This window comes from Saprolegnia parasitica (genome assembly GCF_000151545.1).
Source record: "Saprolegnia parasitica CBS 223.65 unplaced genomic scaffold supercont2.90, whole genome shotgun sequence".
Classification (NCBI taxonomy): Eukaryota; Oomycota; class Saprolegniomycetes; order Saprolegniales; family Saprolegniaceae; genus Saprolegnia; species Saprolegnia parasitica.
The window spans coordinates 44,834-65,746 of NW_012156484.1; the positions used below are offsets into that span (position 1 = coordinate 44,834).

General features: G+C 56.7%; 6 protein-coding genes across 6 annotated transcripts; all 6 read right to left on the minus strand.

The window, feature by feature from the left end:
- Positions 1-2,812: 2,812 nt before the first annotated feature.
- SPRG_13094 (hypothetical protein) lies at positions 2,813-4,816 on the minus strand (the record flags this gene model as incomplete). The annotated part of the gene is made up of 1 exon (XM_012351964.1): positions 2,813-4,816. The coding sequence occupies one exon, from the start codon at positions 4,814-4,816 to the stop codon at positions 2,813-2,815; it is 2,004 nt and encodes a 667-aa protein (XP_012207354.1).
- A 1,128-nt stretch (positions 4,817-5,944) lies between these two features.
- Positions 5,945-7,882, minus strand: SPRG_13095 (hypothetical protein; the record flags this gene model as incomplete). Its single annotated transcript, XM_012351965.1, has 2 exons — positions 5,945-6,221; positions 6,249-7,882. 2 exons carry the CDS (start codon positions 7,880-7,882, stop codon positions 5,945-5,947), a joined length of 1,911 nt encoding a protein of 636 aa, XP_012207355.1.
- A 648-nt stretch (positions 7,883-8,530) lies between these two features.
- On the minus strand, positions 8,531-10,530 carry SPRG_13096 (hypothetical protein; the record flags this gene model as incomplete). Its single annotated transcript, XM_012351966.1, has 1 exon — positions 8,531-10,530. The coding sequence occupies one exon, from the start codon at positions 10,528-10,530 to the stop codon at positions 8,620-8,622; it is 1,911 nt and encodes a 636-aa protein (XP_012207356.1). The 3' UTR covers positions 8,531-8,619.
- Positions 10,531-11,948: 1,418 nt separating this feature from the next.
- SPRG_21238 (hypothetical protein) lies at positions 11,949-12,200 on the minus strand (the record flags this gene model as incomplete). Its single annotated transcript, XM_012351999.1, has 2 exons — positions 11,949-12,005; positions 12,051-12,200. 2 exons carry the CDS (start codon positions 12,198-12,200, stop codon positions 11,949-11,951), a joined length of 207 nt encoding a protein of 68 aa, XP_012207389.1.
- A 616-nt stretch (positions 12,201-12,816) lies between these two features.
- Positions 12,817-14,794, minus strand: SPRG_13097 (TKL protein kinase; the record flags this gene model as incomplete). Its single annotated transcript, XM_012351967.1, has 6 exons — positions 14,291-14,794; positions 14,043-14,135; positions 13,828-13,988; positions 13,129-13,780; positions 12,983-13,078; positions 12,817-12,936 (listed from the first exon to the last, which is right to left on the minus strand). The coding sequence occupies exons 1-6, from the start codon at positions 14,750-14,752 to the stop codon at positions 12,817-12,819; spliced, it is 1,584 nt and encodes a 527-aa protein (XP_012207357.1). The 5' UTR covers positions 14,753-14,794.
- Positions 14,795-15,561: 767 nt separating this feature from the next.
- SPRG_13098 (serine/threonine protein kinase) lies at positions 15,562-17,711 on the minus strand (the record flags this gene model as incomplete). Its single annotated transcript, XM_012351968.1, has 13 exons — positions 15,562-15,567; positions 15,602-15,703; positions 15,754-15,849; positions 15,902-15,997; positions 16,049-16,147; positions 16,195-16,293; positions 16,342-16,443; positions 16,489-16,587; positions 16,780-16,809; positions 16,861-16,914; positions 16,960-17,008; positions 17,056-17,601; positions 17,665-17,711. 13 exons carry the CDS (start codon positions 17,709-17,711, stop codon positions 15,562-15,564), a joined length of 1,425 nt encoding a protein of 474 aa, XP_012207358.1.
- Positions 17,712-20,913: the final 3,202 nt, after the last annotated feature.

The window sequence follows — 20,913 nt, forward strand, 5'->3', positions numbered from 1 at the left end:
CGAGAAGGAATGATTGGACTAAATCTGATTTCACCCTCCCTACGAAAAAACCACGGAGTGGTTTTTTCGAGACGGATGGTGCAGATCCCTTGCTGTAGGGGGGCAGCGTGCTTGAATTTTAGGTACGATTTCAGCTGTTTTCAAGTGTCTTTTTTAGATGCGGCCCGTTCTAGTGCGCCAAAATCGCGATAAAGTGCGTAAAAAATCGTACTTTATCGTACTTTTTTTTATTCGAATGCTGATCCGCGCCGCGTTATCTTCACCTTCTATACACAAAACAAGATACAAATTTTAGAAAATATCACCAGCTGGCGCGTGGTTTTCACCGTGTGGACGATGTGATAAATAGATTTCCCACACAAAGTCCTGGCTTGGCTATTTCCATAAAGAAGTACATACTTGGTCATGGCAATTCGTGCACGCTATTGCGGATAGCAGCGTTCACGACCAATGGAATCTGGGCACGGCCATCCTGGATCCGGATAATAGGGAAAGGCCTCCCAAGGATTCCAAGGAAAGCTCCTCGATGGTATCAGGCTGTTGCCGACGTCGCAGCATACTAGTATACTAGTACTGTAGATGCCCTCACGTCTTAGCCAAAAGGCCGTGTGTGCAAGCAAATCCACGTGTAGCTTGAATAGCGGCAGTGTAGAATCGTTGCATTGCGTCTCATCGACGCAAACGCGCTTGCGTCTTTCCAAGTAGTACAACACAGCGCATCACAATAGTCTTCGTTGGAGGCAGCTCTGTACTTGCCTTGCACATTTTTAGCTTTACAACCGTTGATATTCCATATAAAAAAGGGCATGCACAGCAGCCCGCACTCTAACTGCGTCGACTGGGCCTTGCCCGAGGCAGGAATGTGGCACATCCAGGCGCTGCCCGGAAATTGAAATTTGCGGTCCAGATAGACGCGATGAGTCGACAGTAGGCTAGCTAGTCATTTTGCCTTTGGCCTTGTCGATTCCAACCCGCCACGCCACTCCCAATGCCGAGCGGTCAATCGAGTCGTCTACGGCCCCACTCGAGCATCATGCGAAGGCGACATATTCATTCTCATACTTCTCGCACAGGATGCTCGCAAGAAATACCGGTTCACATCCGAGCGCACGTTCTCGTAATTATGGCAGCGCCTAATTGTGCCCGTACCTCGGACGGTACTGGGTAGTCGTCTTAGTGTGAAGTGTATTCTATTCAGGCATATCAAGCTTATCTTTTCTCATCAAGGCCGCGCCAGCACTGGTGAGGCATCCCGCCCTATGACACGTGCGTGTACAATATCCATCGAGTCCAAGTAGATCGTCGAGTTGGACGACGTCATACCCCGCCCGGTCGCTCCAGTAAGCGTAGCTCGCTCCTATATATAAAAACGTGTTTCGCGTTATCTTTGTTGTTACAAAGAGTTTGCATACGTAGAGACTAGCAATCTCCTTCTTCTTCATTCACTCGCCAGGCCGTGGCAGCGCAGGCGGCGGCGCTTGCGGCCGCGGGTGTGGCCCATGACGACAAGCTCCTTAAATCCCTTCCAGTCTTCGCGATCGGCGGCAAAGCTACGTAGTATGTTGAGGTCCTCGAGAGACGCCAGCGACTGAGGCGGTGTCAACGACTGGAGGTCGCGGTGCAGGACGATCGGCAACGTGATCTTGGTGCGGCCTAAAAAACGGGGCGCCCTCGGGAGCGGCAAAGAAGCGGGCGGCGGCAATGTTGGCAGGAACGTCTTGCTTCAGGGAGTAGCTCGCTCCTATCGTTCCAATTATCGCTGCAGACCACAGTACTTCAAAATCGTCAATCTTCGTTCAATGTTGCTAGCGCTCGACGCGTGTACATTCTGCGAATCAAGACATATCTGGCTTGGTGCTACAGCTCCAGGTTGCATCCTAGCGGGGCTAAGCAACACACGCCTGGTTCACGCCCGCGAATGCGTACAACGAGAGCTCGGCGGTGCATCCATTGGCCTTGGCAACCCGAGGCGCGGTGTGGCTGTGCGGGAATATCGTTGGAAGACGTCAGCGAGTCGCGCGCAAGATCAAGTAGCTCGAGACGATGACCTCATAGCAGAAAGAAACTACTTTACTCATGGCAAACCCGTTAGTTGTGCACCTTTCTCCCGCTGCAGGAATGTTGGTCAATGGTTTTGAGCGGCATAGCTGCAGTTGAATTTTAGCGCGTCCATTTTGCGTTTCTCTTATTAAGTTCGAATGTTTAAAACGCACCTTAAAGGGACTTGTTTGTATGATTACAGTATTACGGCTGTCAGCCAGCGCACTTGGACGGCCCTTGGAGATGCAAACGTCGAAGCAAGGTGTCGTGCGTCTTTCAATTCCCTCGAGTATCCTACAAACAACATATCCACAATGGTAGCAACAATACGCTCAACAACCGCGTGGCTTTCTTTATTGTTGATTGTATTGACGTCTCCAGATCCGAATGATCCGATCATCCGACCAACATGGACGAGTCCAGCGCCTTCATCCGCTCCACATAGAGCCCGGAGCCGCTCTGCCAGAGAGGACAATGCCATCAGCATCCTAGTATGCGCAAAATCAGCGTCTCGAATTCGAGGCCTTGGAACTCGAGTGTCTCGTGCATGTCAAAGGCCGGCAACTCGGCAACGTCTATTAGCTCCACGGACACATACACGTGGTCATGGCCTCGTTGCCCCGTCGGCTCCATGTCGTCGGCTTGCTCGGACGTCATAAAATGCATACGAGTCGCCAGAGACCATAACTTTTTCCTCGCTAGTAGCTATCATGTACTACATCCTTATATTTCAAGATTACAAGGCTCATGCGATTTCCCGATACGACAGCTTCTACGCACACCCGTACGTTGGACGTCGCAGGTACTCTTCCAAGACGAGCGCTTGCATCGGCGTCAACGTCGACGTGTCCAGCGCCACGCACTCGCCTTTGAAATCAAAGCAACGTCGCCGCGTCTGCGCGTCGGCGTCGACGACAGCGAACGCTGGTGTCCCGGCGGTCAGCAGCGCCAGATAGAGTACGTGGCCGTTGTAGCATCGAGCGCGCTCGGTGCCCGAGCGCATGTACTCGACAGCGACGTCAATGCACGTGGTGAGGCGCACGCTGCACAGAGCGTTGCGCCGTGGCCAAAGGACGGCCGGGAGGTTGTGAACGAGACACTTGTCAGTTCGGACAGTCTCCAGAAGCGACGTGAGCGGCGGCGTGAGATACGCCGCTACCTTGCGCACGAGAACATCGGGCAAGTGCTGACGGAGGTGCGTCGACGCCGCCGCGTGAATCGGGTGCTCGAGCAGGTACGATTCAATGTCAAACACATAACACAGCCCTTTCTTCTTCTCGGAACAGTAGCCCGCCGTGAGTTTGTTCAGCAAGCGAGGCCACCACAGCGGAATGCAGTCGCATGCGATCGTCTGCGCGAGTCTGTCGCCGGCGGTCGCGAGATGCACCAATTGAGCCACAAAAGCATTTGAGACCTTGACCGTTTGGAGTCGATGTTGGAAAATAGACGCGCCAAAGCGTCGGAGCACCGCGAGGAGCCAATGCGCCATGTTTTCGTCGTCGGCCCAATGATCGTGAACGTCCAGGAACATCTCAATGAGCCCCACGTCTCCATGGTCGTAGAGTAAGGATGCCATCGCGTACGTGCCTTGCGGTGGGTTGATGCCATAGTTGTTGTTTCGGGGCTGCGGATAGAAGCAACGAAAGGCGGCTTCAAAGATGCCGCGGAGCGACCCGTAGCCGAGGTCGTCAACGACGTCACCGTCCAAGTCGGCGCGCAAGAGCGTGATCGTGCGGTCGTAGCCCAAAATGCGCACGCGATTTGCCACGGGCCACACGAGAAGGAAGCAGCTGGACGACTCGTACTTGTCGAGGTCGGCGGCAACCTCGTGGATTGGCGTCTGGTGGTAGACCTCTTGGACGAGCGCCGGGGTCTTGCATAGCGGATGAAACGTCTCCGGTAGCGCCGGAATGCCATTGTTCTCGTCGTTGTCGCCCGCCCGCACAAGTGCAATGTCAAAGACGTCGGCTGCGAGTAGCTGGTCGACGACCGCCTTGTCATGCCCCATGAGCGTATCAAACGTCGGCATCAAGCTGCGCGTCTCGAGCCGGATCGTGACCGCAATGGCGTTATAACGATCGTAGCCGCGAGCGGCGGCCTGGAGCTCTTGGATCGACGGCAGTGGCGGCGGCGCAAACTTGGGCGTGGGCCCGTAGCTATAGTCCGAGTCGTAGTCGTCCAGGATGTACGCGGCGTAGTACACGGCGAAAGACCGGTGTTCGGACGTGATGGGCGCGACGGCCACGTCACACGTGCTGTAGAACGAGAGAAAGCACCCGTCGAGCGCCTCGAACGTCGTCGTCCGGTGGCCGTGTGCGATCGTGACGGCGCCGCCGACGCAGGTTGACGGAAAAAAGTACACGACCGTCGCAAAGGTATGGGGAGGCGGTTGGGTTGTTGGCGTCAACGTCGATGCGTCGCCGGTCAAATCGATCGCGAAATGCGCCAGCGTCATGCTGAACTCGAGCTTATCATCGTCCTCGTCTTGCTCCGGGTCGAGTTGGCCGAGGATGGAGGATTCAAACAGGAACGCATGCCTGGGTATCGTGTGGAAGCCGCGGAAGACTACGTCCTTGGCTGGGACGCGGCCAGCGAATCTGGTCGACAGCGCCGCGAGCGTCTCGGTCGACAGCGGCCACGAGGGCACGACGATACTTCCGAGCTTCGCCGTCGGGTTGCGCTCGACGGTCGGCTTGTACAGACAGCACTGCGGCACCGCCACGTCACGCGCAAACGTGCGCAAATGGTACGCGTCGTCACCGTCGTCGTCGCTCATGGAAAACGCAAATGTGAAGAGAGCGCGATTGCACGAACCCAGACCATCACTCTGGTACCGTCGCCCGATTCTACGTGTCGCATGTCCCCACAGAAGATTGCAAATATGGGCAATTCCACCCGCTTCAAAACTGCGTATATTGGGGTTGGAAGACTGGGATATATGGTACCTTTTGCGTCGATCGAGCTGGTCCAAGGAGCTGGCGGTACCACGCAGCACCGTTTATCACTTGGCCTGTACCCTCAAGAACAGTACCGGTACTTGTCCACGCCATGCCCACAAACAGTGTAATGCCAGATGTCACAGAGCCGGTCTGCGTGCTTGCGTGATGGTCTTCTGCTGACGGGCGTGTGCAAGGTACATGGTCTGTTTATCAAGAGCTGCAAAGGTGCGACTTCGTGCAGTGGTCGACGATGTCGTCTTGGTGGTTCTTTGTCGAAAAAATGCAAGCGACGATCGTTTTAACTACCAGGCATGGGCGACCACACATTTCACAGTGTCAGTTCCAAACAGCTGGCGTCCATTGCGATAGTTTAGGTGTCAGGTTCCATGCTAAATTTAATATCGTGCACATCTCGTATTGAGGACCGACTCCAAACGGCCGACGTCTCGAGTGCTTTCGTTGTGCATTTGATCTCTCTCGCATGCGCCGGTGACAGGCTCGCATTGCATCCTGCTGTGGCGGCCTCGCATGCTGCACCACGCCAAGAACCTCAGATTACGCGCGATGCGCTGGGTCATTTACTGGCTATGATGACGATCATGCTCGCGCGCCTAACAGAGATGGCGGTGTCTGCGCTCTTGCACCGTCACTTGTCAAACGTCCTCGTGCGCCAGATTGCTGCTTACGTCTTCGAGCCACCGTTGGACTTTATGCGAGGTGAAGAGTCTCTAAAGACTTGCTCTCTTCCGACCGCGGTCGCGGCGGGACTCGCTCGACAGGGCGCATCGTACATTCCGCTCGCCATTAAGTTCTCAATTCCGATGAAGTAGTATGGACGATACGGATATTCACACCACTTGGATCACGTGCGATTGCAGAAGCGCGCGACGACGGCAGCGGTCGCCGCAAACAGTCAACACGTCGCGTTCAATACAAAGATACAAATTAGTCGCTCAAACCGCACGCTACCTGTTAAAACACGGTTCGTCGTCTTCGCGGATGTACTTGTCCAAGACGAGCAGCTGCATCGCCGTCAGCGACGACTTGTCGATGCCAGCGCACTCGTCTTTGAATTTATGGCCCCACCGGCGCGTTTGTACGTCCGCGTCGGCTGTGGCAAACGCTGGCGTCCCGACCGTCTGCAGCGCCAGATACAGCGCATGGCCATTGCAGCAGTTGGCGCGTTCAGCCCCCGAGCGCAAACGCTTGACGGCGAGTGCAACATACATGGCGAGGCGCCCGCTGCGCAGCGATTTGCGCCGCGACCACACAACGGCCAGAAGGCTGCTAATGAGGCACTTGTGGACTTGGGCCGTGTCCAGCAGCGACGTGAGCGGCGGCGCGAGGTACGTCGCCACCTTGCGCACGAGAACATCAGGCAAGTGCTGACGGAGGTGCGTCGATGCAGCCATGCACATCGGTTGCGCGAGCATGTACATCTCAATGTCAAACAAATGGCCCAGTTCGTCCTTCTTGGCACAGTAGCCGTGGGTGAGGTGGTGCATCATGCGAGGCCACCACACCGGGATGCAGTCGCATGCGATCGTCTGCGCGAGCTTGTCGCCAGCCGTCGCAAGAGACACCAATTGAGCCACAAAAGAGATCGAGACGTCGGCCGTTCGTAGTTTGTACTCGATGCGAGACGCGCCAAACCGTCGAAGCACCGCGAGGAGCCAAGACACCATGGTCGCATCGTCGGCCCAGGAGTCGTGAACGTCCAAGAACGTCTCAATGAGTCGCAGGTCGCCGTGGTCGTAGAGCAAGGACGCCATCGCAAGTGTGGTTTGTTCGGGATTCCCGGTATAGTTGATCCACGGACGCGGGTAGAAGAAGCGAAAAGCCGCTTCAAAGATGCTGTGGAGCGACCCGTAGCCGAGGTCGTCGACGACGTCACCGTCCACATTGGCGCGCAAGAGCCCAACCGTGCGGTCGTAACCCAACATGCGCACGCGATTCGCCTTGGGCCACACGAGCAGACAGCAGCCGGGCGACTTGATCTTGTTGATGTCGGCGGCAACCTCGTGGATTGGCGTCTGGTGGTAGACCTCTTGGACGAGTGCTGGGGTCTTGCATAGCGGATGAAACGTCCCCGGTAGCAACAGAATGTCTTTGCTGTTGCCGTTGTCGCCCGCCCGCACAAGTGCAATGTCAAAGACGTCGGCTGCGAGTAGCCGGTCGACGACCGCCTTGTCATGCCCCATGAGCGTATCAAACGTCGGCATCAAGCTGCGCGTCTCGAGCCCGATCGCGACGCCATGGTAGCCTTGAGGATCGAAGTGGTGAGCAGCACTCTGGAGCTCTTGGATCGACGGCAGTGGCGGCGGCGCAAACTTGGGCGTGGGCCCGTAGCTATGGTCCGAGTCATAGTCGTCCAAGATGTACGCGGCGTAGTACACGGCGAAAGACCGGTGTCCGGACGTGATGGGCGCGACGGCCACGTCACACGTGCTGTAGAACGAGAGAAAACACCCGTCGAGCGCCTCGAACGTCGTTGTTCGGTGGCCGTGTGCGATCGTGACGGCGCCGCCGACGCAGGTGGACGGAAAAAAGTACACGACCGTCGCAAAGGTGTGGGGAGGCGGTTGGGTTGTTGGCGTCAACGTCGATGCGTCGCCGGTCAAGTCGATTGCAAAATGCGCCAGCGTCATGTCGAACATGAGGCCGTACTCGTTGCACGCATGCCCAATGCCGAGTCGCCCGAGGAGGCAGGAATCCTCCACGTAGTCGGCGGTGGCGTAGACATCGCGGAGGATGACGTCGTCGGTCGGGACGCGGCCAGCGTACTTGGTCGTGAGCGCCGTCAAGGTATTGGGCGAGAGAGGCTGTGAAGCCATCTCGATGCCGTCAATGGTCGCCGTCGGGTTGCGCTCGTCGGCAGGCTTGTACAGACAGCACTGCGGCATCGCAGCCTCGCGCGCCAACGTGCGTAAATGGTACGCGGCCTCGCCATCGTCGTCACTCATTCAAACAAGCTAATGCGAGGAGAACACCATCGCAGGTACCCCGACCATCACTTTCGTACCGTGCTCTGGTACCGTCACCCGACTCGACGTGTCGCCTGCCCCTGGCACATGTACTCTTGGATATCGGTCCCACAGTCCCACTGCGTAGCGCTGCCAAAGTGAAGGTTTGGGTTACATCAACAATTCATTGTGCGAAGTTGAACGACCGTCATTTGCAGCAACAGGTCTTTTGTGACACCCATCACGTCACTTCGGCCGAGATGTCGCCTACCGGACGAGTCAAAAGTGGATGCATTTGACGGCATCGAGAGTGCTTCGGGGCCTCTCTCGCCCGGCACTGTGACGACCAAGTACGCTGGCCGCGTCCCGACCAACGACGTATCGAACCTTGCAATACATGCCTATAGCATTATAGAGAGGAGACTCATCCACGAGTGGTGCGCGATAAGAGTGTCCAGGGCGAAAAGGGTGTTTCGCCGGTACCAGAGCAGGTACTAGTATTTCCAACAGGATGCGGGGCGGCGAGTTGCTCCAAGGGGTTGGCCGATTTGGTATTTTTGTTGTAAAATGCATATCGCGACGCGACATGCCCGTCTCATTGTAAGACTACGTCCGGCACTTGCATGTTATTAGAGATTCCATAGGGTGGTGTTGTGCAGAAGACACGACGCTCTTATTCAAATCTCTTCGTCGTCTTCGCGCATGTACTCTTCCAAGAAGGGCATGTCCATCGCCGTCGACGATGACCTCTTGTCGACGCCAGTGCACTCGCCCTTGCAATCAAAGCAGTGTCGCCACGTTTGCATGTCGGCGTCGACGTCGGCAAAGGCTGGTGTCCCGGCTGTCAGCAGCGCCAGATACAGCACGTGACCCTTGTAGCAGCTAGCGCGCTCGGCGCCCGAGCGCAGATACTCGACAGCGAAATCAATGCACTTTGCGAGGCGCTCGCTACACAGCGAGTCTTGCCGCGACCACACGACGGCCGGAAGGCTGCTCATGAGGCACTTGTCAGTTCGGACAGTCTCCAGCAGCGACGCGAGCGGCGGCGTGAGATACGCCGCTACCTTGCGCACGAGAACATCGGGCAAGTGCCGACCGCGGAGGAGCGTCGACGCCGCCACGTGAATCGGGTGCTCGAGCAGGTACGTTTCAATGTCAAACACATAACACAGCCCTTTCTTCTTCCCAGCGCAGTCGGTCGCCGAGAGCTGGTACAGCAAGCTAGGCCACCACACTGGGATGCAGTCGCATGCGATCGTCTGCGCGAGCTTGTCGCCGGCCGTCGCGAGATGCACCAATTGAGCCACAAAAGAGATCGAGACGTCGGCCTTTCGGAGTCGGTGCTGGAAACGGGCCGCGCCAAAGCGTCGAAGCACCGTGACAATCCAGTTGGCCATGGTCTCGTCGTCGGCCCACTGGTCGTGAACGTCCATGTTTCGGGGCTGCGGATAGAAGAAGCGAAAAGCCGCTTCAAAGATGCTGTGGAGCGACCTGTAGCCGAGGTCGTCGACGACGTCACCGTCCACATTGGCGCGCAAGAGCCCAACCGTGCGGTTGTAACCCAACATGCGCACGCGATTCGCCTTGGGCCACACGAGCAGACAGCAGCCGGGCGACTTGATCTTGTCGAGGTCGGCGGCAACCTCGTGGATTGGCGTCTGGTGGTAGACCTCTTGGACGAACGCCGGGGTCTCACATAGCGGATGAAACGACTCCGGCAGCGACAGAATGTCTTTGTTGTTGCCGTTGTCGCCCGCCCGCACAAGTGCAATGTCAAAGACGTCGGCTGCGAGTAGCCGGTCGACGACCGCCTTGTCATGCCCCGTGAGCGAATCAAACGTCGGCGTCAAGCTGCGCGTCTCGAGCCCGATCGCGACGCCATTGTAGTCTTGAGGATCAAAGTGGTGAGCAGCACTCTGGAGCTCTTGGATCGACGGCAGTGGCGGCGGCGCAAACTTGGGCGTGGGCCCGTAGCTATGGTCCGAGTCATAGTCGTCCAAGATGTACGCGGCGTAGTACACGGCGAAAGACCGGTGTCCGGACGTGATGGGCGCGACCGTCACGTCACACGTGCTGTAGAACGAGAGAAAACACCCGTCGAGCGCCTCGAACGTCGTTGTTCGGTGGCCGTGTGCGATCGTGACGGCGCCGCCGACGCAGGTGGATGGAAAAAAGTACACGACCGTCGCAAAGGTATGGGGCGGTGGCTCCGTTGTTGGCGTCAACGTCGATGCGTCGCCGGTCAAGTCGATTGCAAAATGCGCCAGCGTCATCTCGAACATGAGGCCGTACTCGTTGCACGCATGCCCAATGCCGAGTCGCCCGAGGAGGCAGGAATCCTCCACGTAGTCGGCGGTGGCGTAGACATCGCGGAGGATGACGTCGTCGGTCGGGACGCGGCCAGCGTACTTGGTCGTGAGCGCCGTCAAGGTATTGGGCGAGAGAGGCTGTGAAGCCATCTCGATGCCGTCAATGGTCGCTGTCGGGGTGCGCTCGTCGGCAGGCTTGTACAGACAGCACTGCGGCATCGCGGCCTCGCGCGCCAACGTGCGCAAACGGTGCGCGTACTTTCTCTTGTCGGTACCCATGCAAAACGAAAATGAATGATGGACGAAGCACCATGGACACTCTATCCCACGGTGTAATGCTGACGTATCGGTCCCAGACGATGAGTGATGGTCTTAGTCAGTATCACGTGTGCAGTGCACAGGTAATACTGACTGTACATGCAACATGCGGCGGTTATCTGGCGTTCTTCGCCTTGGCGGTCTCTTTCTGAAACAAGCCAGGCGTGAGCGCCCATCATCGAGGCATAGGCTGCACACATGGCAATTCCTATTGACGCTCGCGGAGCTGCGCGCACTGCGCAGTGTAGGCAAGGTGGTCGAGAAGAGGAAAAAGCAAAGTGTGAGTTGATTGATGAGACGTAAAACTATGGGCAAGAGATACGCAGTGCCGATCTTCTTCCTGCCAATGGGAAATGGAAGTCCGCAGTGGCCGATGGGCCCTGCATCATCCAGTCGTCCTTGGTAGCAACCACAAGAATCCCAATCGATGAAATCAAAAGATTAGCTCCGGGAGGCGCCGGATAGTGCGACCGGATACGGTACCATGTGGGTGCGGTAGCATACGGCTACAAACACGCAACGTTTTTCAGAATCGGCGGAGACCGAGCCGACCATGATTGTCGGTCGCGTGCGAGCCATGGCCGTGCATGGTGATAGAAACAGCGTTGGTCAAGGCAATGCACGTGGCTGGACGTTGCCTCTTGCACCATCCAAGGTAAACGCGTGCACCGTGGCGACGGCATCCACTCGAGTGCGGTGAATTTAGCCACAGGCCGTGTCAAAAACAGCAAATCTGCTTGGAGATACCGGTATTACATGTAGCCCTGGTTTGAGTCTGTTGACAGTGACGGACCTCTGGACAGCATGGGGTGATTGGCTATATACATGCGATGTTGCCCCATCAGCCCTACTGCAACAGCCCCAAGAAGGGCGACCGATACATGCCTTTTTATTAGCGCGACGCCACGTATGTGACCAGTGGGGGTGCCACGTCATACAATGCGTTGGGCAAGATTTTCGCGAAAGCATGCAAGCTTGCCCGGCCGTCGTGGCCGCGATGCACCGAGCGCTCAACGCACGTGAGGAACGGGAGACGACCTGCGTTCACTTCGTATCCTAATTCAGTGCGACGAGGTGCTTCATAGAATCCAATATCCATTCCAGTCACTGCGCCCAGAAACTCGACATTTGGCTTGAACCCTCTGGGCACGCTGATGCTGTGAACCACGAAGCTTGACCACAGCATGTCTCCATAAACACGAGCTTAACTTGGGCCGTCGCGATCAGACAACGCGACAGGAATCATCACTGACGGAACTGTGTACTACATTTGACGCAATGATTCTGGGATCATATCGTTCTTGTGGCTAGGCCTGCGCGCACCTGTACTTGAGTGGTATCGATAATCGACCGCAGCCTTGGTCGTAACATGGTGGCCATTAGCGCGCTAGCCAGCGCAGGACGCTACGCGGGACTGCAGGCACATCACGCGCAGACTACAAGACACGTCGACGGTTGACGATGGCTCTACGCTGTCTTACCCCATTTGTTGCTGCAGATCGTAGAGCTATCTTGAGGCGCAAGTGCAGCAGCTTGAGCTCCTTTCCTTCTTGTTGCGGATGTGTGCACGTTGGGCAGAGCGCGTCGACGATCGTCATGCTCTTTTCGAAGCACGAAATGCACGTGCGCATCCAGTGGACGGGGTAGCCAGAGTAATGCAGCCGTATCAACTGCCGGACGACGGCGGTCATTCGGTCCGTTGTCGATGCATCATGGCCACAGTTGCTGCACGTAGCCTCGACGGGATGCGAGTCGCCACAAACGACACAAACGATTTCGGGTGTCACCGCATCCTTCGACTACACAGTCGCATAATGCAGATGCGAGATGCAACGAAGCATACCCGAGACGCAGCGAATTCGAGCATTCGCAGCACAACGTCGGCGGCAAGGACCTTGTCCTGCTGCGCCATTTCAAGTAGCGTTCTCCCGCCCTACACACGCGGTACACTGAGCCGAGAGCCGGAAAGAGGGCACCTGCCGTGGTGGGAGCGTGTACGTCGGCCCCAGCCACTAAAAGTAGCTTGATGCACGCCGTTGCACGTGCGTTGATAGCCCGCTCTAAAGGCGTCCTGCCCGTCTACATGGGTCTACATGAGTGCGAAGATCTAGCCCTCGACGTAGTACGTTGTCGCGTGCGTTGACATTCGCCCCCGCATCGATGAGCATGGACAGCACCGTGTCCAAAGATTTAGAAGCAGCTTCGTGCAGCGGCGCTCGTCCACCCTACGCACCGGCTGAGATTTCCTCAAATTTGGAGTCCGTCAAGTACGCGCATGGCGTTGACGTCGACGATGTGATCAAGGAGGAGTTGCATTGTTCCGGTGGCCCGAGCCGTTGTCGCTACCAGAAGCAGCAACGCACCGTTCTATATGACCATGAGCCTATTCTTCTTGCAAAGAGAAGGAGGATACGGAGAGCGTCGTCTCCAGCGATACACTGTTTTCGAGCAGCTGCGTCAATGCGACGACGTCGTCCCTTGCCACGACGCGCATACACGCCTCGGTCACCTAGCGTTTAGGACGCAATAAGTCGTCAATTTCCTCAGTCTATTGAGTACGCCCATGCTCGCTGCTGCAGCCACTTGCTCGATTTGAAGCATTTCGACAATCTGGTTGGCTGTTGGCCGCAGTGCCGGATCTCCAAGCAGACACATCTCCACCAGCGTGCGCAGCCATGGCTCGCACTCGGTCGTCAACGTCGGGCGAAGAGTGCCGTTGATGACACCGCGGTTAAACGCAATTCGATCTTGAACGTCCTGGTCAAAGTACGGCAGTTGACACGTGTTCAGCTCCGTGAGGAGGACGCCAAACGCGTAAATGTCGGCGGGTCGACCGTACGTCGTGCCATGCGCTTGCAGGATCTCGGGCGCCATCCAGAACCGGGTACCTGCCGCTTCGGTCATTTCCGTTGCCTCAGGTCGCGCCATGCCGAGGTCGGCGAGCTTGATCTCGCCGCTTAAGCTCAGAAGGACGTTGTCGCTCTTGATGTCGCGGTGCACAAACTTCTTGGCGTGCAGATCTCGCAAGGCGTTGGCGATGACCCAGGCCACGTGGAGGTTGGTCACGTGCACCGACGTGCGCTCGTTCATGCGCTTCTTCTCGAGGTGCGTCTGAAGACGACCGCCATCCATGTACTCGAAGAGAAGTGCTGGCGTCTCCGAGTGGCGACCTGCGATGGCCACTAGCCGCACGAGGAATGGGGACGGACACCTACTCGAATGGATGAGCACTTGGTCAATACTCGAGAACGAACGTACGCGACAAGTGCGTCGGCTTCGGGCTCGATCGATGAGTAGTACTTTGCACTTCGGAACCGCTTGACCGCAACGTTTTGACCGCAGTACGAGCCAAGGAGGACGACACCAGAGCCGCCAACACCGAGCTCTGTCGTGGTCATTGCGTACCCGTCTTCCGAAATCTACGACCACATGACATAATTGCGGCGTACTAACAGGGATATTGTGACGACTACCTCGACCGCAGCTCGGTGCACGCGATCAAAGAGCTTGGCAACCATGGAAGAGTAGCCGCGCTCGATCGCCATGGCCAGCGGCGTCTTGCCCTCCTACACCATCCAAAATATAGTGGCCACGGCAATATTGTCGGCGAGAAGCATGCTTGTCGTACGTAGTTGCGTGTCTCAAGAGACAGGCAGGGTGCTCGGGCACGGGCCACAACGAGAGTGTCATCGGGCGTTTGCAGCATGGACAATGTAGCCACAATGGCTGTAGCCGTCGGGCGACGGGTCGTATCTCGGGCTAGACACTGGTCGACCAAGGTCACATACCGCGGGTCGCAGGCATCCGAGAGTTGTGGGCGACGTCCATGAAGGCCCACCGCCGTCATGAGCTGCGCGTCGTTCCAATTCTCTTCCTCGAACGGTGCACGTAGCGTGTCGAGCTCGGTCAAAATGACGCCGAGCGCATAAATGTCAGCCTCCGGCGTGCACGGCGCAAACATGCCAAGTCGTTCGGGGGCGGTCCACGGCAGCGTCGACAGATTGGGGTCGGACGTTCCCGGCACACCGACCTTGACGCGACGTTCGACGCCAAGAAAGACGCTGTGGCTTGAAAGCGACCCGTGGAAAAGGCCAGCGGCATGCAGATCGGCAAGGGCCCGAGCCATCGCGATGGCAACGTGCAACTTGGGCGATGGCCACACGGGTCGGACACTCAACGACATGGTGACGAGAGCCTCGCGCAGGCTGCGACCGTCGGTGGGCTCGACGATGACAACGTCTGGAGCTTCGGTTGCAATGACATCGATGACGAATGACGACGAAAACCTAGGTCAAGCATACATGGGGTGTATGTTGCGAGAAGAATGCAAGAAACGCACGCAGAGACGGCGTTCCAGCGGCTCGCTGGGCGAACACGCCGTCGATCACTGACTGCATTCTCGACAAGGGTCTGCGCACACTGGATAGCAACACAGAGGAGCAACGATCTGTTATACCTGCATGGGTCCGCCATTTTGGCTAGGATGCAGCGAGAGGAGTACGTTCAGCATGGCTTCGTTGTTGGCCTCCACTGCTAAATGCACAATAGAGCATCCGATCTAAACAGACAAAAAATCGGAAAAGGGACGGGCATGCGGTACGAGCTGGCACCTCGTTCCACACGTTCGCGTTGAAAGGAAGTCGGAGCAGCGCTTTCAAAGACCCTAGCGCCTGCGCTTGTGCGGCAGCGAGTAGCTGATTGCTCTACAAGCTCGTGAGATTCAGGATGCGAATCAAGACAAAGATTGATTGTATACGTGGTCGGACGCCGGAAGCAAGAGCTCGTACATGGTTTGGTTTCCTAGCGCCAATGCTCGCTCGATGGCTCGATGACCACTCTATCCAGTTTGATGTGAGCGCAGCAACAGTACATTGTGGCGTTAATACCGCGTCGACGACATCGACGTCGACTTTGGCACCGACAAGCAAGCGAGCAATGGTTGTGTTGTGCTTGCTGACAGCCAGGTGCAAAAGCGAGTTGCCAAGCTACAAGTTAGAACTGAGTCACATTTGGAGAGCAACGCACCACCAACCTCGTCCTGCTCGTTGATGTTGATCTCGGACGACGTGAGGAGAGCGGCGGCAAGATCAGAGCAGTTGCGCATGATGGCGTCCCACAGAGGAGATAGCCCGTTCTACAACACATGGTGGAGTCTTTCGAGACGTATCGCCAACCACAACGCACATGCTTGGTATTGACGTCGGCGCCATGCGTCAGTAAAATGGGTACTGCAGCCACAAAGCGTTTGCGACAAGCGACTTGAAGCGCACTCTCGTTGTCCTAGTTTTGCAAGGTGCCGTTAGGTGGCGGGAAATTAGATAGGGTATTGTACTTTCACATCGTGGAGATCAGCCCCCGATTGGACGAGACTCGTGACCGAAGGCTCGTCGAAATTGACTAGCGCGGTATACAGTGGTGTGATGCTAACCTAGAAAACAATGGGCTGCATGACAAAATCTCTCCTCAAGACCAAAAGTACATTGTTGCGGCCATTGACGTTGGCGCCATGGGCAATGAGCTGCGCGACGACCGCATCAAGTTTAGAATTTGTCGCATAGTGCAGTGGCGTGTCCTTGTCCTATCAAGGTCGTGATGACCTACGCCGTCGTAGACAGACGAGCTTACGTTGGTCACTGCGTTGACGTTGGCATTGGCGTGCAAAAGTACGTCGAGGGCCTCCTTGCTGTTATTTTTGATGGCGAGATGCAACGGCGTGTGGCCATACTAACGCAACAAGAATGATTTGCGACGCCAAAGAGTCGACTTGCGTACGCTGTCACGGACTTCGACGTTGGCGGTGTTGGCTGCAAGAAGCATCTGCATAATCTTGCAGTTGTTTCGCTGCGCAGCGGCGTGCAGCGCTGTCATGCGAGCCTACAACACGAACAGACTCGGATGCCGCACACGTGGAATACGTACGATTTGAGCTGCGTTCACGTTGGCCCCGCGTGCCAACAGGACGCTGACAATGTCGCAGTGACCCAGGCACGTGGCTGTGATAAGACCCGTCTCGCCCGTCTGTCAGATGCAACATAAGCAGCTGACTGAGAAGAAGTTGACGAACCGCGGAAGCACAGTTGGGGTCCACGCCACTGTTGTCGAGAAGGTCGACCACCTCGACGACGTTCCGCCTTTGAATAGCCCTGAGAAAACGTTCTGGCATCCTCTATACACGCTTTTGAGAAGGGAATGCCTCGGTGGACTCGCTACCTGGATAGTTGACGGCGAGGGGCCGAGCTTCTAGGCGAGAAAGTGACGTGCACTATTGTGTGCGATTTCAGCAGACAATACCCGGACCACCACAGTTGGGTTGATGGGGATGACGTCGATGGCTGGAGGACCAACCTATTGCAAGTATACAGGACGAGATACGTGCAACGAGATTCGAACCTTTTGGTCATGCAAGAACGCTGGCAACGACACCACCAGCTGCGAACGCCTACGCGTGGACATACATCGTCATCTCTCACTCTACTCGATAGGTACCGCATTTGTAGCCGCAGGATTTCAACAAGCTTGGCCGCCGTCGGGCGGTGCGTTGGATCGATCGCCGTGCAGTCCGCTGCGAGGGCTTGGGCCCACTCGGTACTCGCATCGGTAGGGTTAGGGGACAGTGACTGGAGGAGAATCCCGAACGAGTAAATGTCGGCGGGCGTGCCGTAGCCGCTTCCATACGTGAGGACTTCGGGCGCTCGCCACTTGTTCGTGCCAACACCCGTTGTCATGTCGTTGGACTCTTTCTTGGCGGCACCGAGGTCTGCCACTTTAATGTAGTGCTTGGACGAGAGGAGGATGTTGTCGGTCTTGATGTCGCGATGAACGACGTTCTTGGCGTGGAGGTCGCGAAGAGCATTGGCGACGACCCAGAGAATCTCAATGGGAGCGTATACCACGGGTACCGGTTCGTCTCTCGCTAGCTTCTCGAGGTACGAAGTGAGTCTGCCGCCGTCCATGTACTCGAAGATGAGCTGCGGCGCGTTCGATTCCGCGTCTGCCGTGGCGAGCAGCCGCACAATGTACGGCGACGGGTTGCTATTTTAGTGCTAAATGAGCTGAATTCAATCAGTAGCAACAGCCAGCTTACTCTTTGAGGACTTGGATCTCCTCTCGAATGATCGCAGCGCTTGAATAGGCGTTTCCATGCACCTTGACGGCTACGTCTTGGCCACAGTGCGTGTCCTTGAAGACGATACTGGAGCCGCCAAGGCCAACTATTTGTAGCTTTGCCAACGAGCGTGCAGCCACCTGATGCGAAGTAGTCAAGACCCAATATGTTTCTAGTGCAATGAAAGTACCTCGGCAACAGTGATGGCTTGGACCGGCAAAAGTCGGTCGATACCAGCTTGGTTGGTCGACTTGACTGCGATACTCATCGGGCATTCGGCAAACTAAAAACGAAACACATTTCACACGGGAAGAAGAAGGCAACGGAGGACCTTGTTGGGAGCCGTCGTTTCGACACCATCGTGGTCCAAAACGAAGGCAAGAAGAGCGTCGTGGCCGCCCAGTAGCGCCAGATGGACCAGTGTGTTGCCGTGCTACAATGATGGATGAGCACTCAATCGCAATGATGTGGCACGGTGTACGTCATCAACTTGGTTCATGCAGACGCCATCCGACAGCAGCGCACGGACATCGTCGAGGCGACCGTGCCGGGACGCATGGAACAAGTCCAGGACCTAAAGCGCCGAGTGAAAGGAAGGGCAAGTGCAGATTGCAAAACGAGTGTTATCTACCTTGCGTTGCAAGTCTTGCAACATGTGCACCGTGTCTGCATGACCATTTTTGGCGGCCGCGACCACAGGCAAAGATCCATCCTATAGCGCGCCTTGCGGTGAGATTGGCGAGCAACGAGCGCGACATCAAGGACCTTGGCACGGTCGAGCATCATAGCACCCGCTCTGACAAGCTCACGTGCGACCTCCGTGTGCCCGTTGGCAGCTGCCTCGTAGAGCGGCGTCGCTCCCGTCTACACGCACTTCATTCAACGTAGTGCTCGTCGACTGCACAATAAGGTAATGGACCCCACCGTTGCATCTGCGTAGTGGACATTGGCACCACGCGCTAGAAGCCTTTTGACGACATCAAGGAAGCCTTCAGTCGCCGCGGCCAGAAGGCATGAGCCCTAAACCGGCCTCAAACGTTAGCCCACACGGTATCGGACTGCCCAAAGACCATTGTGATCTCGTCGGCGTACGGATACGTCTCGGTCAAAAGCGCATCAACTGCCACCGCGTGGCCCGTCACGCACGCACAATGCAACGGCGTCGCTCCGGTCTAGAGGATTGTTGTGCATGAGCAAAATATTTGAGTGCGGTTTCGGGTCTACCTTGGACACCGCGTCAACTGGGGCTCGGGATGCGACGAGGACATCCAGCATCTCGACATGTCCTTCTTTTGCTGCAAAATGGAGAACGCCATAGCAATCCTACAAATACACAACTCAACGTCAGATGAGTCGTCAAGTAGAACGAACCTGATCAACGTCCAAGATATTGGCGCCAGCATCAAGCAAGCGGCGCGCGATCGCAACGTTTCCTTGCTCTGCGGCCGCCAGAATTGGTGTCACCCCCGTCTGTTGCTTCAATCATGATTCTGGTCGCTAGTCGTCGATCGCAGTACCCAAGTCCGCGACCGGACGTCGGCGCCAGCATTGACGAGGACGTCCACCGAGGCCTCGCTCCCGCGTTGCGCAGCAAGGATGATGGCCGTTACGCCACTCTATCGGATGGTTCGACCCTGCTGTCGTGATGCGCGGCTGTACCGAATGACGAAAGTTGACGTTTGCGCGGGCCCGCACTAGCTGTCGGACGAGGTCGACGTCGCCTGCATCGGCAGCGGCCAAGAGCGCCGTCGCACCAGTCTACACACATCAGTCACTTCGCAACACGAGATACTTCGACCGTACTCGACTCGGCAAGTCGGGCTTGGCACCAGCGTCCAGGAGCAAGCGCACCATGTCGTGTCGCCCTCGTCGCACAGCTTCGAAGAGCGGTAGCTCACCAAGCTACATGCACGTGTCAAGATCGCGCGATGTTGAGCAGCAAAAACGAGACCTGGTTGCAGGCATTGGCGTCGGCGTGGCCACCGAGTAGCGCAGCCACACGGGTGGTATCGCCAGCGTGGACAGCGTCGACGAGTGCCACTGCTTTGGCCTACGCGAAACGACATCAGACAGCCATGAGCGATGACACATATCGCACGTCTTCGCCCATGGACACTTGGAGCCAAGATGGTCAATGCTGGAGGATCACAAACCGCGGATGCCCTCTGAAAATGCATCCTATCATTTGTGAGAACCTCTACAAATTGATCCTTGGGTAAAACTAACAGCCTTGGCTCGTTCATAGACCATATGCTGGTCTAGAGCGGCATTGCATTTCCCAGCTCTGCTTTATAATAGTCTACGCAGGGCTCATGGGCAGGGATCGTGGTCCGTGGGAGATGGTCACGCTGCCGTACTGCAATGTGGAACATCACATGTGGGTACCAAAACCCTTGGAAACTCGATTCGATCATTTGATTGCAGCTGATGACCTCTATAAATGGATTGCACGGGGTTGAGAGACGTGTTGACTAGCTTGACCAGCATTGCCGTTTCGACTCGACAGAAGCGAATGGCGGTGCACGAGCAGTCGACTGCGTACAAGACGAGTCTCGTCGACGCCGTGACGACCGGCGATGCAGCGCGAGTGGCCACACTCCTTTACGATGGCGCCGACCCTGACCATCGCAACAACGTATGTACTGTACATTTTCACCAACGGAGCGATCGCCAGACTAACAACCTGTGCAGTTTGGTGGGCACATGCTGCTCATTGCTGCAATTGAAGGACACGTCGACGTTGTGGAGCTGCTTCTTGACGCCGGCGCCAACATCGACCTGTCGACAGCGGTGCGGCCTTCGTGTTGTGCAGGATGATCCGCGATCCAGAAATGATAGGATGGCACAACGGCGCTCATACGGGCCGCTGTTCATGGCCACGTCAACATCGTGCGCCTCCTTTTAATGCGTGGCGCCGATGTCCACTTGAGCAATCTGGTATGCAGCACCGATACATTGCAAGGCCACTCACATGGATACCCTGCGCAAGATGGGGACTGCGCTTCATGCGGGCGCCCGCTTGGGCCACGAAGACGTGGTCGAAGAGCTCCTTGCCGTGAGTACCAATGGCGCCAATGACGTCAACAACCAAGTACCGTTTGAGGTGTGGTGGCGCGTCCTACACTTCTCCACTAGAACGGGCAGCCGCCAATCGTGGCGGCCGCAGCCCATGGAAATGTCGCGATTGCCGCGCGACTCTTGGCCGCGGGTGCCCACCTTGAGCGCTTTGACAAGGTATG